Here is a 19,683-nt window from a genome sequence, read left to right on the forward strand (position 1 = left end):
TGAGTTAATGGCAATGTCCCTGGTGGTCTGGGGTGCACAGTGAGCGGATGCCCTTGGATGACCGGGGTCTCCCCTGTCACTATAGCCGGGCAGCCGCACATGTGCAGGCCCGGCCACACAATTGGGCCACTCGGCTTGCTCTAGCAGTCACCAGGCGGTTCGAGGCTTCCACCAATGATCCAGATGTTCCGGGGGGGAAGGCGGGTCTTCAGGTAACGCGCCCTTATCTCATCGCGCACCATTTTTGACGACCCCCGTGACGTAGTAGTTGCTGCAGCAACGGCCCGCCCCCAGCGCGGTGCGGAGTAGGAAGCGGCCGGTAACCTTCACTTGGGGCCGGGATCAGCGGAGGAGAAGATCGGGAGGCGCAGGGAGCGGCCATGGTGCTGATCAAAGAGTTGTAAGGAGCGGGATGAGGGCTGTGTGGGGAGCAGGTGGAGGATGTGCCGGGGGAGGGAGAGAGAGCGGGGAATGAATGAGCAGAGCAGCTGGCACAGGAGGAGGCGATGCTGGGATGGCAGAGGATCAGTGCTGGGAGGATGGACATGGACTTGGTGGAGGTAGAGGTGGGATGGACGGTGTCATCTCTGCCAAGGGTGGGTGTATAGAGCACCTATAGGATGCTAGGGGAGCTATGGAGCGGAGCACATAGGTGACATGACCGGACACATGAATATGTAGCAGAGCTTGAGTGGTATGTGTTATATACTGTCACATACATGAGATGACCTATAGAAGGGGCAGACACCTGCTGCATTGTGCAACTGCAACCCCCAGCATTTACTTGTGTGGGAATTCTAAGAACACCTGAGCGTGCATGCTGGGAGTTGTAGTGTCACAATGACTTGAGTGCCAAAGGTTGCTGACCTGTGATCTATAGGTTACCTGTCCTGTTCAGGACACGTCTTCAGCCTGCTGTCTATATGACTGTGAGGCCGGGTGACGGATGGTAATCTTTACACTGACACCTGACACTCCCCACTGCTGTCGAGTTGGCTGAACTACTTGTGACACTACTCGCATTGGCTTTGTAGTCCCTTGGCTATATAATATTGCTGATTCTGGTTCTGCGTGTCCGCTCCTCTGTATATGTCCGCTCCTCTGTATCCATATGTGTCTGCTCCTCTGCTAAATGTCTAGTTATGACCGTGTTTGGGTGCGTGCTGTGGCCCCTTCATATCGTAGGCGCTATGCTTGATGGCACTATGCTCAGCACTTGAATGGGACTGCGCTGCTGTTGTACCATGTGACTGATGAGTGTGATGTCATCAGCACAGGAAAGCGGCTGCAGCTTCTTCAAACAGCTGATCGGCAGGGGTGCCAGGTATTTCTTATTCTTTTGTATCATGTTGCAAGGTGTAGTAAGGTATCAGTGGCCAATGTGACTCCTCTCTCCTTATCTACCTAGGTATCTGCTGATGTATAGCTGTGTTACTAGAATGTAGTGAGCTGGGTGTGCATGTTGATGGTGGGGTGAGTGAGGTGTTCAAATTCTGTCAAAAGGAATGTCATTTTTCTAAATATAATAGAAGAAAATTGTTGTTAGCGTTACTTACCGTAGTTTACTGCATTAGTTGCATATATTAAAGGGATTCTCTCACCATATCAAGCCAGCCATGGTGCTTTGTAGGGGACAGTATGCCAAGCACCATCATACCTTTAAATAGTCCAAAAGATGCCCCATCTCCTGGAAAAAGCAGATTTTCTAAATATGGAAATAATATTTAGGTGCACTGGGGGTGCCAGAGCCTCAGGTTTATACACCTAAATTATTTCCTTGGAGACCCCGTGTACCCACATTGCACTTGAGTCTTCTTTGCATATTTAAAATACAATGGCTTTTTCAAGGACATGATGCATCTACCGGAGCACTAGGGTATGATGGTGCACGACATAATGTCTTATACACTAGACTTGACCTTGAGTTTTCTGGTGATAGATTCTTTGAGACTGTACTCACATGACCATGGTAAACTGGCACCTGTTTTCTCAGATCCCTCATTGACTTGAGTCTGAGTGATCTGTGAAGAATGGCCAGATATACAGATATAGGACTGTTGTTTTTTTGTTTTTTTTTAATATGGTCCTTTGAAAAAACAAACCTATGAATAGTCAAATATAATAAAAAAATAAAATACAGCGATAAAACTAGTGTCATGGCTAGACTTCACCCAGGAAAAACATTCAGTTCTCTGCCCCAGCGAGGTGTCAGGTTATCCTGGCCATGGCAGAGTGGCTTGTTATGCCAGCACCCCCTAGCTACAGCTCTGTGTAGAACTAACCAATGATCATACTATGGCCCACCTATCCAGGTGGGCCAGGTCATGATGTAATATGGAGCGATGACATTTATCAGTAGACATCCCGTTCAGACGCTTTGGAAGATACCGGTAACTTACAGCTCGGAGTCTTGTCCTGAGACTTGTCTCACTTATATTGTTTCACTTCTTAGGCTCTGTTGACATCTCTACTTGTCAGTTCTGTTGTTCTGCTATCATAGGAGCTGAAGAATAGAATGGACAGAGCGCTGGATCCTTTATGTCAGACCCCCATGGTCCCCGATAGACCCCCATTGACTTATAGTGAGGGCTTTCAGGTTTCTGTCAATTTGCTTGAACATATCGCATACCATGCTGAGCTTTATTTTTCTTTTCTGGCATTTGTGATGGAGATTTTAATGATAAATCCAATGCTGATGTAGACAGAGCCTTAGTGATCATGTGGGGAATGTAACAGTTTTTATGCATTTTTGTACCACAAAGGTTTGGTATCTTTGCTAGACTGTATAATGTGCAAGGACTATACATAAAATTATATATGTTATTATATTAAAAAATCAGTCCATCTCCTTTAATGTAGACGTACCTAGGCCAGATAGACAGAGATTGGGCTCTGAAACCATTCCTCTATTCTTCCCAACACAATATCTAGATGCAATAAGTTTACTTTCCATGAGTGGTAAGTTGATGTGCAACGGGGTCACAGATTTAAAGCTTTGTTTTTTGGCTCTGTCCTCACATGATCTGAGAGCCGTCAGCTGCCTCTTGTTGTAGGGGCTAAGCAGGAGTTAGACGGATTTATTTTGTTCTTGTTTCAATGAATCTTACTAAAAGCCTTGGCCGGTAATTAGATATTGTATGACGTTACCGCACCGAGGTTAGGTCTTGTTGTGATTTCCTCCTTGTGTCATAACCTTTGTAATGAGTTTTATCACTAGAGCTTCCTCCCTTCAAATGTGTGTGGGCTTTCTGCTGAACTAATAGAGAGCGTTTCCGAGCCGAACTCTTTTCTGCTGACCAAACTTGGTATAAGAGGACTTGGGGCAGGTAGTGATAAAGAATGGCGACCTATTTAAACTTATCTAAATGTTCAAACAAATTTTGCTATTCTATCAAAATTGTTACATTTTGTAATATACTTTATTAAAAAAATCACTCCAGAAAAACACTTTATTCCATCCCTGTCCCCATTACCTGATTATCCGACACTGTCCAGGCTCATGTATACGGCAACTCCTGATCAGACTCCATTTTGGCTCTTATGTTTCTCTTTCTCTATGCTCTATCAAGTCCATGAAGCCTTATCGCAACATCACATGGGCAGCTAAAGACAGTACTATATGTACCTGCTGGGGGCAGTATAATAATCTAAGAGACTGTAAGTGCATAGTCAGGAAGTCTGAGGTGTGATCTCCTTCATTATAACCAAGTGACGGGAGCTGTCTGCTCATCAGTAGCTAGTGGCAGAAGTTTGGGTGTTATGGTCCATTATACGGGAAGTCAGGGACTTCTACATTATTCCATGTAGATTTTATCTGATCAGAGTGAGAGTCACAAGACCTAGCTGCAGAGAAGGATTAGTATTCCTCCAGACAGAAATAACTATTGATTTTGGTCCCTTACTGTTCTGAAATCCACTTTCTATTCCTTACTTTTTTTCTCCTGCTTCTTTATTGCCAGCATAAATCCTCTATCTGGGAGTCCAGGTGGGTTCCTGTATAATACAGAGGCATGATAAAACTTAGAACAGTGTTTCTGGTGTTATATGAAAGGTGAGGTTTGCAGTTCTGCAAGTGTTATTTCCAGAAAAATCACTATTCTAGGTGCTAAAAGGCCTGAGCTAGAGTTTTTCTTTATTACACACCGAACCGCCTTCCTGTACTCTAGTGAGAAGCTGTAAGGCAAGCTGTCAGTGACAGATTTCTATTGTTTCCAATGATTCAGCGGTGGAGTCTGCGGCATGAGACTCCCTGTTGATTAGGCCCATTCAATGGGTACCTGGCGGCCGGAGAGCGAAGAGGAATTCATCTTCATTTTCTGCTGTGTGAACAGTCCCTTAGAGGATTTCAGGACAGTGTTTCACAGAAAGGAGCCAATATTTCCTAATATATATTACAATATTTGTAATGTATATTAACAGAAATTCAAGAGCAGGCCTTCTGTTATACAATGCAAGTTAATAGCTGAAGAGATCAAGGTTACCTTGAGTTTCCTGAGAATTCCTTATTGATTAGAGGAAAGTATTACATACCATAGTACAGTGTTCACACTCGCATCTTTGTCTCATCATAGTCTTGTCATACAATCAATAAGACAGGTCAATGGTGAGTGTCCTGTAGGATTGCCTTTCGTGCGGATACATATATATACACATATGTGTGTGTGTGTGTGTATATATATATATATACTGTGTGTGTATATATATATATATATATATATATATATATATATATATATATATATAATCTGCCGCTTAGGCCTATTTCTTACAGACACATTTCCTAGCCCAACTTGGAGTCTTATGACCTAACTAATATCAAAAGGATGTATCTATAGAGAACAAACTGCAATTTAGGAATATATAATGTTGTTAGGCTTGTGCTTGGGACTTGCGGATCTAATACGGATGCAGAAATGTGCCCATGTTATGCCTGTGTGAAATTGTCCTTAGTAAATGGTAACGCCCAGCTGTCGGTTTATTTGTGCACTTATAAGAGGAAACGTTTTGTACAAATGTCAAATCAGATTTTTTTTGTCCTGAAATTGTAGTTGTTGCTTCCTTCTGTTATCATACCTTTTCTTGTTGGTCACAAATCCTAAAGGAAAAGGGTTGGGACAGAACTTTTTATAACTTGCAGTACACAGAAAATAGATTTCATCATGATTTCCTTGAAGTTAGCATCAAGTTCATATAACAATATCTCACTTTTTTTTTTTCTTTCTTTTACAGCCGAGTTGTGTTGCCTGTGTCCGTGGAGGAGGTAAGAACAACATCTCATACTATACAATATGAAAAAAAATAAAGAAATAAAAACTCTCCCCTCCTCTCCCTCTCATTCCAGTGCTAGTATATGCGGGCTGTTAAAATAGGGTGTCCTGAACAGCTCGGTTTGGTTACATTGGAAACAGGGCAAGTGACGCCCTGGAGGTGACCTGGAGGAGGTTGACCTTTGCCTCTTTTCACATGTTTTCTACAAAACTAATTGTTTCAGGGAGTATTTTTGAGAAAGAAAATGAAAAACATGAAAATGTTTCACATTATCTTTCTTCAATGAGTTCTACAGCAAAAACTGAGCAGGCTATGTTCACCTCTGCATTTGATCCTCCAATTTCATTTAAAAGAATGGGCACCTGACACATCTCATTATAGTCAATTGGGACTGCCACGTACTGTTGTCAGCTATTTTGGCGGTCTGTGTGTCCGTTGTTCTGGTCTTCTAACAGGATAGGTGATAAATGTATGATTTCTTGGAGTCTGACGTCTTGGAGAAATGGTGGTCACACGTGCACCTTGCCACTCTACTCCTTGTATTCAGTGACAGCAGTTGTTCACTATACACGGTTTTCTCCATTAGTCATAGCTTGAATGGTGTGGCAGGGCTCTTGCGTGATCATTGCTCTGTTTATCCTTCCGATCGGAGGCCTTGGGACACCAGTTCTGGTGATTGGTGTGTGTGCAAGCAGTTGGACCCCCGCCGATCAGATATTTATCACCTTGTAGATGCTGATGAATGTCACACTTTGCTATAACACACCCAGCACTTACTTTTATTGTTCTGATGTGTCCTGTAAACACATGTGCTTACTGTATGATACCGGAGTGTCTCGCTCAGTGTCCTGTGTGCTTCATTTAGGAAATAGAGTCCATAACAAAAGTCCAGAGAAGTGAAGCATGAAGTGTAAGTTGTCATTGTAAATCATTGATTAGTTACAGGTTGCCATGGATACTGTTTGTTAAAGGCGTCACATTGGTCAGTTATTAAAGCCACACATTCAGTAAAGCTCTCATACCTGGTATACAATCTGTACTCAAGTTCATTGTGGAACTTGTAGCATTTCCATACACTAAGCCATGTCATGTGTTTAGGATTCATTTTAAAGGGGTTCTCCCACCAAAGCAAATAGGATAGGCGAGAACTTGCAGATTAGCGGGAGTCCAACCGCTCAGACCCCCACTGATCAGTAGAACGGGGAACGTTTATCCCCCATTCTGAATGTAGAATTGGTCAAACAGTCACTGATCCATTCACTTTAATGTGTGAGCTAGTGATAGTTTAACACTGTACTTTGGTCATCTCCTTTGAAATGAATGAAGCGATGCGCGTGCTACCTGACCTCTGCTCCATTCAGAACAGAGGACGAAAGTCTCCTGTTCTCCGGATCACTAGGGGTCTGAACCTTCACACCTTCACTGATCTTCAGGTTATCTCCTATAGGATAGAATATAGTTTGCTTTTTAGGGAAAACCACTTTAAAGAGAATATATCACTAAAATGGCCTATTTTATCAATCAAGTTTTATGTTGAACATGTTTTTAAGAATTCTCCATTGTATTATGAGACTTTCTGTTTTCTGTAGATTTCTTTGTAGCAGCCCCTCACTTATCTGCACAGTGATGATCACCGCTATCATGGATATGTAGATAAGACACAGAATCCATCAGTTACAGTATGTAATTTTACAGCTTATCTACTTCCCTCTCTACACAATGACCTCTGCGGAGGTCACAGATCATGCATAGAAAACTCTCTCATACAGCTCAATAGGGTCTGCTTTAAACCATTATGTTTGTGGCCTATGGTCCATCTCAGGAAATTATTAAGATTTATATAATCGATAAAAACAATATCACCAAAAACTCTTAGAAAATATATTTAAAGAGGACCTTTCACCGATTTGGGCACAGGCAGTTCTATATACTGCTGGAAAGCTGACAGTGCGCTGAATTCAGCGCACTGTCGGCTTTCCCGATCTGTGCCCCGGGTAAAGAGCTATCGGTCGATGTACCGTAGCTCTTTACAGTCCCTATATGGGGCTCACAATCTACAAAATAAATAAATTAATTACAAAAAAAATAATAATAAGTTGCAAGGTACAAGTGCCCACAATTATTGTTGAGCTGGAAGCTATTGAAGGTCTATAGACACTTTTAAAGGACTCTACCATCACAAATTATTTCTTATGGCAGTGGGATTGCACTGTGACGCAAGCAAGTTTGTTTATTATACAACCCCCTACAACACCTTATAAGTACGGTAGTTCAGAAGTGATTGTGTTGGTGGTAGATGTGTCATAGATTTCAAGGCTCCCTTGTACAATGTGCCTGACTGATATGAATGTATTGAGCAGCTAGTAATAAATTGACGTCCGGCTACATCCGTTTTTTTGTAGTCCATCACCCACGGACTTCAGAGGTTAAAAAAAAAAAATTATGTGGATCCTTTAAGCTGGGTTTACTCACTGCAGACTCAATATGTAAACTTAGCTGAAAGAATTTTCATTTTTAACGACCGCACATTGATTAAAAAAATGAAAGTGCTTTCAGCTGCGTTAATTGAAAACAATGGCGATCGCTTCAGTATTCAGATGCCTTGCGGTCACACCTCAGTCAGGCTATGTCAGTAACTCTGCTGCAAAAATAAAATTATCATAACAGCAATGGTGAAACATGGTATCACTTTGTATCAGTTTATTTCCATACATATGAATAGGATTTGTTATAGTTAGTTACGGCAGTTATTTTTTACCAAAAGTACAAGTAACTAGAGATGAGCGAATAGTATTCGAAACTATTCGTCGAATGCCTCGCTCCCATAGGAATGCGTGGAAGTGGCCGAACACCAAGGGGTTAAGTGCTGTGAAGATTTGCTGGCCGCTAACACGCATTCCTATGGAAGCGAGGTATTCGTATCTACTATTCGCTCAACACTGCCAGTAATGTATCAGTACTTGGTGTATTTTTATAGAGTCAATCCCATTACTAAGTTATGTTTACCTATTAGGGGTTAGTGTCTTATAGGATTCCAGATATCATTTGCACAGGTAGAGCTCATCCAAGGCCATGTGTGACTCCAGTGCAGAGCAAGCAGCAGGATTTTTGGAAACGGCTATGAATCTTTGCAAGTCTATGAGCTTGAAACCTTGACCTATGGGCAGTTGATGATCTTTGGCTGTTATCTTACTGATACTTGATTGTTCTCACCGGCTGCAGAGTACAAAGCAGCTCTTTTATTTATTGTGCATATGAGAGTGTGGATCCTGTTGTCTGGGATAAAAAACCCCAACAACATTTAAACATTAAACTAATGCCCCCACCACCACCTACTTCACAAATTACTTGCAGCATCAAACATGCATATTTACCATTATCGCTGGGACCACCCCAGCCACGTTTTCATAGAATCCTGTGGCGTTCCATTTTGTCAGTTCTGGAAATGGAGCGTCACATACTATATTCCCTTCCCCGCTCGTCCACCAACTTCCCGTCCCGTCTCCTCACTACACCCCTCCCCGTCATACTTACCTTCCTTTATGCTGGAATATCCTGTCACGGAGGGTCATCTTCACTTTGGGCGTGCGCAATGGAGTTCCTGCATGATTGTGGGCTATTGTGCATGTGCGAACTGCCCGGTGACGTCACAAAGATGTCTGCTAGTCTGTACATACGCAATAGACAACAATTGTCAGCATGTCTTATCGAATGTACTTGCAATTCCCTCTGTGAAGAAAGTTAGGCAATGCGCATTTCCTAACTTTCTTCACAGGGGGATTGCAAGTACATCCAATATGTAAGACATGCCGGCGATTGTTGTCTATTGCAGGTCTTATTTTAATTGGCTTTCGGTGGGAAACAATATACAGGGAGGGGGTAGTGAGTGAGGGGGAGGTGTGGTGATGTAGTGGGCAGGCTAGCTAGGGAAACAGGGAGAGGAGAGTGTGTGAGAAAGTAAGGGGGCCAGTGATAGAGGGGGGAGAAGTGAGGCATCATGGAACTTGTAGGAAACCAAGCCAGGAAGTTATGGATGTAAACAAATGCAGAAGATGCCAGGAGCTTAGAGAACCCCAGAAATCACTCAAAACACTGATCAGAGCGTTTAGATGCATATACTAACCTATTAATAGCACTAACTGACCTTTTTCAAAAATTATTTTTTGCTTGGAAAACCCCTTTAAAGGGGCTCTATCAGCAAAATCCTGCAGATAGAGCCCCACATATGCGTGCATAGCCTTTAAAAAGGCTATTCAGGCACCGTAAATGTTAAATTAAACAACCCCCCCGTTTTAAAATAATAACTTAAAAAAGAATGTGCTCTACTTACGGAACGTGCACCCTGGGCGGGCATTCAGGGTGCGCCGTCTTCTTCTTCCCCGCCTCTTCTTCCTCTGACGTCTTCGGGTCCCGTCCTCCTCCGGCGCTTGCTCGCGGACACTGATAAAAAAAAATAGCCCGGGCGCATGCGCAGTAGCCGTAGTAGAAGCCGCGTGCTACTGCGCATGCGCCCGGGCTATTTTTTTTTATCAGTGTCCGCGAGCAAGCGCCCGAGGAGGACGGGACCCGAAGACGTCAGAGGAAGAAGAGGCGGGGAAGAAGAAGACGGCGCACCCTGAATGCCCGCCCAGGGTGCACGTTCCGTAAGTAGAGCACATTCTTTTTTAAGTTATTATTTTAAAACGGGGAAGGGGGGGGTGTAGTTTAATTTAACTTTTACAGTGCCTGAATAGCCTTAGGTCAGGTACTGATTATAGTAGCGTTACAAAAATCAGTGACCGGCTCGGTTCACATCTGCGTCGAAGTCCATTGCATAGTGCAAAGTCCTGCACAGAGGGTGGCTTTTTCCAACATTTCAGTCTTGAAACAGCGGATCTCTGCTTGTAACCACTGTTGTATTGGTCTGGCTCTCTGTTGTTCAAGTCCCCCGAAGGACCCGAATGATGGAGAACCCAGTGCCAGTATGAACCTAGTGTAAGCTTCATGTTTGATTATGTAGATTATTCCCTGTACAAAGCAATGTAAATCCACATATGTAATCTGCAACAAAATTTGAAAGGAATTTATTGAAAGCCTTCTGACAAGGAGTAGTTGAAAAATACATCAGTCTACAGTTTTAAGCTTTGTCGATGTGTCATACAAATCATGCAGAATCCCAATATATGCCATGTTCACATCTGCTTCAGAACCATTGTTAAACATTTTTCAAAAATATCTTGATGGAATTCGACGGACCCCATCATAAGTCAAGGTGCCTTTGTTGCGTGATAGATCCAGGATTGTGCCTTGACTGAGCTTTACTTAAATGGTATTTTCAGTGTATTTCACAGTTAGATGTAACAATCCTATAAATTAAAGGGGTTGTTCAGGGAGTTTAGATTCACTTACATGCTTCTGGAGGACTCTGATGGAACTGGGGGTCCTGGCCTTGTCCCAAACCTGTGCGTTCCAAGAAGGAGAGATAGGGCGGGGCACCCCAGGGGTTGGAGTGCTGCTTCTTATCATGTGACCCAGGAGTTGGGATGAGAACAGGTCTGCCATCAAGAGTCTGCTGGAACAGGTGAGTGAATCTAAACTCCCCATGATGACCCCTTTAAGCTCTTTTCTTAAACTTTAGCCAAACCTTCTAATTTCATTGGGATCATCTCACCATCTAATGTGCATGGGGGAGGGGGCCTCCTAACTCTTTCGCCTCAATGGTATATGTTAGACAAAACTAGGGTGGGGGATATTTATATTACATCATACAATATCCTTTTTTTCTCAATGGAGATACTCCATCAGAGGAGTCTGGCGGCGGCTTATTCTTCCCTGTGTTGAGAACTTATGCACACAGTCAAGTCAAGTGTGTATGGGGGCGGTCAGGGGAAATAGTTATGGGCTTAAAGGTATCTTCATTGCTTTCAACTATTGGATTTTCAATTTATAGATGGTTTTCCCCATGTAAATAGAGGAATGGGATACCTGCTTAGCCATCACTCAATTCACTGTTCTGAGAGCTAGCAGTCCCAGAAATTCATGGAAGTGAAATGACTGAACATGGGCACCATCGCTACATTCACATGGGGCACTTGCAGATCTGTGTTCTCATGATCGCTGTGGTTAAAGAATATTTGTCTGTAATGGGAAAACCACTTTAATATATTTGATGGAGCTGTAACTGCTCTAACGTTACACCCCACCCTGCCACTTTGTTTTTAACCAACGTACACAAAATGTCTCCTAAGTGTGATATGAAGCTTGTACAACTAGGATTTTTTGATGCAAATTAAGCCATAATTCTGGCCAATGCAAGTTAGTTAATATTCCCCAATATCGTTTCTGTTCTCTGGGGAATTGATAACAGCTCCAAAAGTTTCTCAAGTTTTTAGCTTGTTGCCTTTTACATCCTAGAGGTGGGCTGACTGCCCTGGTGTCAGTGCTGCAATCCGTGTCCTTTCCTGTATACTATTCTCTGCACCAGGTATTTTTAGTATGTTCTATAAAGGACATTTTATTTTCTGAAGTTTAGTTTATCGCGGTGTATTCCTCCTTGTTCACAGAGCTGTTCTGTAAATAGGCGATGCCTGTGTAAGAAAGGTTTCTGAATCGACATTACTAGCTCTCTAGAATTAGCCTCCTCGGTATCTCCGAGCACATACCCAGTGACTAATGCAAAGCTGCAAAGTCCAAAAGTACAAAATGGTTATTCACCATGACTGTTATTTAACGCTAAGTCCTTCCCTCCACCGGAAGCTGCTTAGTGCTGTGTTAAGCTGTGAAATTACTTCTCTAAAAGATGCTTTTATTCTCTGGGCTTTTTTATTTCCCTGATGGTATCTCCAACCAAATGAATTAGCTAAAATAATGAAAATCAATACATAGAATCCCCCCCCCCCCAGGATACTGCTGAAAACATCCAGTTTCTATCTGTGCAGCCCCACCTCTTTGTCTATTATACACGTCATGTTTTTTATGTATATTGTACTTGCATATTGCAGTGCAGCCTTCTATCCGCTTGTAGTAAAACTCTTGATTTTTAGATTTGCACTGCTTTCCCTGGCTGTTTGCTTTGCTATCAGTCTCTAGATAATATAGAAAAGAGGTAAATATTAACACTGCTCATAGTGACTTCACCATCACACAATACAGTATAATACACTCACGCATTAGCAATGATGCTCATCCCCAAATATTAATCCAGAATACAGATGACGGTGTAGTCATCCTTCCCTTGGTTCCTCGGACCATCATCTCCTTCACTACAACTGTAACAGGAGCGGGCTAATCATCATCATCAGTGACTGTATTGGGGGTTTCTGACCCCTGTGGAAAACATATGTGGACTATGAAATTTCATTAAACAGGAATCGCTGAAACCTGTTATGAGTAGAATGGAGTGGTTAAAATAACCTGATGCTGCGTTGGCTCCTGGCGTGTTAGCTGCGTTATCTGGTTGGCTCTTTCCTACAGTCCATCACAGATAAGATGTCTTCCACCTTGGGATTTGTGGTTACAACAACAAAATAAATCTGCCTATAGTAAATTCATCCCTAACTGTATATTAGGGTACCTAATAGTAGCAGTCACAGGAGGTGATGTGGACACCAGAGTTGATGGGACTGCCACATATTGGATCCACATGAATATTGCTTGTTGGCGAAACCGCAGTACTTAGATTTATGGCACCCTTTCATGTACAGAATAGGACAGATTCTTGTCTTGTTGCCCATAGCAACTAATCGCAACACAGCTTTCATTAGAAAATGGCACAGTGAGACATTTAAAGGGGCTGTGCATTAAGGACATTCACCCCTCCTATCCGTAAAACAGAAAAGTTTTGGCTATGTGGCTTGACTGATAGTCTCCCTCTCCCCCAGCGATCAGGAGAAAGAGTACTGAAAATACCCCTAAAGCCTCGTTGTGAATGGCATGCCAGTGCGCTCCATTCACTGCTGCAGGCGCTCCTAGAGATTGCAGTCCTATCAGCCTGATAGAAGTCAATGAAGCGCTGGCCATGCAAGCACACTGGCACTCCATTCACAAGGAGGCTTTAAGGTGTCTTTTGGTCTCCCTCTCTCCTAATTGCCAGGGATAGAGGATAGGTGTCCATCACCAGCAGCCAGCAGTCTACTATAGCAGCACCGTGGAGGAATTTTAAATAAATCTTATACATGTGCCGCCAGTAAAAGCGTGGCAGCTTTTTGACCTGCAATGTCAGTTATTGCTGCTGCTTTTATCCTTGGATTTCTGCCTATAAAACATGCAGGTGATCTTAAAGGGGTTTTCCCATCTCAGTGTCTCAGCAGTCTGGCTGCAGTCTCTTCATCTCACTTCCTGTATTTCTCCTCCCTCCCCCTCCCTCTTGCTAAATGGGCAGGAGAAGTCTCACAACACTTATACAGATCAGATAATATTCAAATGCTTTATTATTTATAGCAAACTGCAATTAGCTGAATGATTGTCGTGTCGGCAAGAACAGTGAGTGGACCTATAGGTCCCTGGTTATAGTAACGCTGTGTAAACAATGGTAGGAATAAGGTCACGAAGCAAGCAAACAAAGCAGAATTTCTAAAGCAATATATTTAGGAAAAGTCTTCAAATTACAAAAGCTACCATTATAGATAGGATCCTTGAGATGGGACAACCCCTTTAACATACAATTTTCGGCAATGGTACCTCGCAGGAGAATACACTGCAGAATTCAGGCAGTTTCATAAATGTGAATCCCACTCCTCTAATATCCAGCCATTTTCGCAACCTTTAAGGCACGTAGATAGCAGCGTGACTGGGCGCAACATCATATTTGTTAGCTGGTAAGCTGGTCTCATAAGAAATTGGCAGGTTCGTCCAGCACTCATGTCATGTATATGGCCATGTTCCATAACTGTTTCATTAGTGGAGTCTTCGTACTTTCTCCCAGGCTTCTATTTTTGATCACTGAGACAGTGATGTCATTTCAGTTTTGTAATGAAACTATTGCTTACCGTTATAGTGTTAGGAGCCAATGTCAACATTAGAAAAGACCGGACAAAATTTGTTAATTTCTTAGTCCATAGCCCTATTAGAGTAGAGAGGTAACGATGAAGATTCATAAGTGTTCAACACCTAAAAATCTGCTTAAAATATAAGTTGTCCTCTTCTTCAGCCTGATTGCTAAAATTTCTATTCTAAGAAACCACAAATCTAGTCACAATTCCTATATATACCGGTAACCGCAAATGTTTTTATATACTGCACTTCCTTGTTTCTGCACGGCTCTACATATTTAGATATTCTGTAGGGCTGGGGAAACAAACTTCATCTATTGGCCTTGGTGAAGGAAAATCTAGATTGTCTTCTGTCCTTGTTAGCTGGGATGAGGGCCAAAGTAGCAGATTAGAAATTTTAACAACATGATAGTTGTAATAAGACGAATCGCTTAATATGAAGAAATACTGGAAGAGCAAATATAGAGGACAAGACTGTTTATATATTAACTAGGCCTTAATGATTAAGACATCAAGAAGGAAGCATCACGTACTGTGCTATCTCAGGATTACAGCCTTAGTTAGAAAGCAAGAGGTTCATGTTCATTGTTAAGAGTAGTCTTGTTCATTGCTGATCTATACTTGTATTACTCAACATAGGGACTGATAACTATAGCTATTAATCTGTACGTCATACCATAATTTGTGGTGCAATGGTCACACCCTGGTCAGGGGTTCTCCTTACGGAACAACGCCTTTGATGAGTAGTCCTAAGTTTGTCTATACTGCTCATTATTTTACCTTGTACTTTGTATTACTGGACTGCTCAGACCTGTTTTGTTTCACAATAGGTATATATTTTTGTTACTACAACATGAGAGATGTGTATGTGTAGCCTACAGGGGGTTATCCATTCCTGTAATGATGGAAGACCTTTTTCTTTTTCATACTTTTAAACCTGTTTTTCTTGCCATTACAATAGGCTGGAATGACATTTAGATTTTTACTCCTATTTAGTTGTTGCTTGCTATTGTTGCCATAGTTTTAACATTTAACAATCATTTAAATCGGTTTTTAAAGATATTTCTGCTGGGCACTCTTTCCCTTCACACTCATGAACCCTGGCATCACCCCTGGTAAGCAGCAGTCCTCCTGCTGTCGCTAAGTGATGTCCATCTGGAAGACGCCTCAGACAGTGAGTCTTAGTGGATTAGTGGTATGGAGTATTACTGGCGGTAGAGCTTGTGAACTTGCAGGCTCTTCACTGAACACTACACTACTATTAGGGATTGGATTAGTACTGTGTCTCTGTGTTCTTCCCTGACATCACCTGATCCCAGACTAACCAGCTAGACTCAGGAGACTATTCGTCTGCTGCGCACATCCTATCGGATCACCATATTTTTACAGTCCACTTCACTCGCTGCATTTGGACATTTTCTGACATCACCAACCAAAAACTGATTTGCATGTAGACAAAACTTTAATCTCGTAAATGGAGGTGACCCTAACCGATCTATCTGCAGGCTGGGTTGATTTTTTTTTTTTTTTTTTTTTTTGTATTCTAGTGACAGACAGATTCTTTTTAAGCCAATGGCTATTATATTGAAAAGATAGGGTTTCTTAATTTATTGACTAGTAAGAACTGCATTTTAGCTGTATGCTAATTTAAAAATCACTGTGTAAACTAAGTCTAAGATTTACACAGTGCAGTGAAGTACTAGAAGGCCATAACAGGTTTGTCACCGTGGCTGATGCTGGTTGATAAACTAGTACGTCTTTAGATTGTCTAGAGTAAGTTTATACCGCCTATTAGTTGCATTGGCGTGTTCTACAATCCTGCCGCAATTTTGGCATATACTATCACATCTTAGGCCATGCCTACGTTTTTTTGCAAGTGTTTCCTTTTGCCCACTAAGTCATGTTCCGTTGATGACAAGAAAGTGTCTAAATGTGATAAAATGTGTGCATTGGACCATTGTTATGTTGCAAGTTAAGGCCGGGGCCCCACGGACCGTAAACGCCGCGATTTGCCTGCAACGGAGACGCTGCGGGAAAAATTGCGGCATTGTACAGTGCAGACAATGTGGATGGGATTCATGCGAATCCCATCCCCACTTTGCAGTAAAGATCGCAGCGCGGACACGCTGCAATTTGCAAAGCCGTTGCGGCTTTGCAAATCGCAGCATGTCAATTATATCTATGGAAACGCCGGCGGCTTTCCCGTAGATATAATGTTAAGAGAAAGTCCGCAGAGGAAAACTCCGTTCACGCAGTGGTTCTTCCCGCAGCGCTTTAGTGCTGCGTATACGGCCCGTGGGGCCTTAGCCTAAGGGGGTTTTCCTGATGTATGGCTTCCATTGGCTACAAAGGGTTATAAAGGTTTTCCAAGATGGGTCATAAATTTCTCAATGGTGCATGGCAGACGCCTGGCACACCCACCGATTTGCTACTAAATAAAGCTGTCAGATTAGTACAGTAGCGATTGGGCTGTTTGGAAACTCACTATATCATCACTGAATATGTTGCAGTGAGTTCTTTGTACACCGCTCAGTTCAGTCTGGGGAATACAGTCTACACACAGATAATGTTCCCTGGACATAGTCGTGTGCATTGCCGCAAAGCTAGAATTATGGCACATTTTAGTTTAATAAATCTGCCACAATTTGCCTTATGTGTGCACTTAGGCATATACAAAATATACAAAAAGTAAAAGGTCCTTCTGCAGTCCAAAGGAAGCACCTACAGGGGCATCTGCATGTATAGTATATTTTGGAAATGTATGTTAATAACCTAATGTCCCGGACATAGCCTAGTATACCACAGATTTTCTGATCATTTTATGTCCCCATTTAGTCACATATTAACTTATGACATCATGTAATGACCTGCCTTGCAACATCATCATGGAATCCGATTAACCTGCACTATGTTCTTGAGTTCATTGCACTCCATCTTTGACCTCTCAACCGAATAATAGCTTACACGACCATGATGTCTTTGTTTTTTTTTTTTGAGCAATACAGCCATTAACAGACTAAACTTGGACATTGACTGGAACATCCTGAGCCAATCCAAGGTTAGTTTAAGGTTTCCTGTTTCCAGCCGTCAAGTTCCCAAAAACAGGTCATATGTTTGGGTTTTCACAGTCAGTACCATTGTTCACAATGTTTCAGGAATTGACACAGGTTATGACTATTTAAGAAGAGAAGGTGAGAAGCCCAGGAATACACTTCTAAATTTGTTGTGTGACATGAATATTCAATTGTAGAGTAACCTCCTGCATAGACTACTATAGACTTTGTACTCCTTCCCAGTCTGCACTATTCGTTTTGTGACTTCCAGTCAAAGGCAGATGTTACATTATAATATTATGATCTGTTACTGGACTATTCTAAAATTGACAATTTCAGGACATTACCTTGAAATCACAAGACCATTATGTGACATCACAAGATACTGTAGACCTAGAATATAGAACTAAGCACCTAACTATAGTCCAACATGCTAGAAATATACAAGACTTCACTGCGATCACTATGTGACAACAGCGCTGACTATCCTGCTGCATAGACTCTACTCAAGCTATGATCTCATAATCTGATGGTTGAGTAATATATTACATCTATTTTTAACTTAAAGGGGATTTTCAGACTTTTTTTCTCTTCTTATGATGGGTTATCCTCAGGATGGGCCATCAATATGTGATCGGTAAGAGCTGATTCCCATCAGCCATCCCACCGTTCCCTTCAATGGGAGCAGAAACCAGTAGAACAGTATAGTAGTGGTTCCGACAGAAATTCTGAACAGCTTCAGGTCCTCAACTGATCAGGTGTTGATGACCTATCCTGGCAATAGGCCAAAAACCTGGAAAACCCTTTAGATATACTATGTTATAATACCGGACTTAGTATTATGATATCACCATCCACTTACAGACTTTACTCATGGGTAGACTTCATGACTTCACACTTTATGAAAGGCAACTTGACATATTCACCGCAGACAGGCAGAAAACGCATGCGGGCGGTCACCTTTGCAAACCCATTCCAGTGAATAGGTTTGAAAACTGACCGTCGGGTTTCCGCCTCCTGTCCAGTTTCGCAGGGCAGAAGACGGAAACCGGCCAGATTGGCTAAACCGGAGACTGGGCGCAGGTGTGAACCCGCCCTAAGATTCACTTAAAGAGAAGATGGGAATGAGGCGGATCAGGTCAATTGTAGCTCATTTTTTACCAATCTGATAAACTCCTCTTCAGAGTACAAACTGTTGCACTGATCAGATAAGATAATCCTTTAATAGTCCCACAGTGGGGAAATTTCAGTATGTTACAGCAGCATAGTAATACAGATACAGGATAATACACAGTAATATATTACAGAAGTAGATACACATATGCTGAGAAGAGAAGATATACTAGGAGTCCATAGCAGCTAAGGAACGGAAGAGAAAGAAGGAAGACTTCATAGTCATAATCATTAGTTCTTTGTGCGGAGTGATCTTCGCTTGGTCAGATGTAGAATACAAGAAAATCAGTACTGTGAATCCTAGTGAAGAGTCAGGAGTTGCCTAAAACTGAAAAATAAAGGGTCTACTCAGTTTTCTAGAAATAACTTTACTCTTCTTCCAGGGCTGTGTCTGGTATTTGCAGCCCAGCCCTCATCTCTAGCATTTTATCATTATTTGCTACTGACATTGTGGATTGAGTTGTGTTCTGGCTCATGTCTTGTAAGCTTAACTGTTTTATATCAGAACAAAAGTACTTAATGCCTCTTATTTATAGCAACTGTATTTTTGGTCATATTCTGTACTCTTGTATTTTCATGTCTTCCATAGCAACCAAACAACAAATGTCAAATTCATAGGGTTACCTAAGCAGTAATTCTGATGCATTGAAACAATAGTTTAACTCTCTGATATTTAATGGAACCCTATAAACTTTGCAATGCTTCTAAAACCAATAAGAAGACCTTGGGAGGCTTTAAAGGATAGCTGAGTTTTCATGAAAAGTTGAAATATCTGCAGGGTCTTGCTGGGCAGTCTGTTCTATGACTGTATAAGACTTCAAACATTGTGTCCTATATTTTTTTTTTTTTTTTTTTTGGCAGCTAATAATCACATTATGGCTGTAGCACATTTTACATTTGTCTCTGAGACCAGCCACCTCAATAATGAATAGTCTCCCCCTCCCCTAATCATTGCTACTAATACTAGCTTATTAACATGTTGTTCTGTCAGAAGTAACTGTACTGTAGAAAAGAAATAGCTGAGAAAAGCCTAAATGTGCATAATATAGGGGATGCAGGAACACTGCAAATACGTGCAGGCATGAATCAGCCTATAAGATCCTTGACACAGGAAAAGAGCAATCTATGAGCACTGTCAGTAAAGCTTCTTGCTCTCTGTGAATAGTATCCCATCTGAAAATACACAAGCGGGTACACAAGTAGATTTTTCTTATATTGTA

The 19,683-nt window shown here is 41.9% G+C and overlaps 1 protein-coding gene across 1 annotated transcript in view; it reads left to right on the forward strand.

Moving 5' to 3' along the window:
- Positions 1–261: 261 nt before the first annotated feature.
- The window catches only part of PITPNA (phosphatidylinositol transfer protein alpha), a 59,335-nt gene continuing 39,913 nt past the window's right edge, over positions 262–19,683 (forward strand). The window contains exons 1-2 of the mRNA XM_075263914.1: positions 262–400; positions 5,230–5,260. Coding sequence (XP_075120015.1) covers positions 381–400; positions 5,230–5,260 — 51 coding nt within the window. The 5' untranslated portion in view covers positions 262–380. The remainder of the gene's footprint in view (positions 401–5,229; positions 5,261–19,683) is intronic.

This window comes from Leptodactylus fuscus, chromosome 2 (genome assembly GCF_031893055.1).
Source record: "Leptodactylus fuscus isolate aLepFus1 chromosome 2, aLepFus1.hap2, whole genome shotgun sequence".
In the NCBI taxonomy this organism is placed as follows: Eukaryota; Metazoa; Chordata; class Amphibia; order Anura; family Leptodactylidae; genus Leptodactylus; species Leptodactylus fuscus.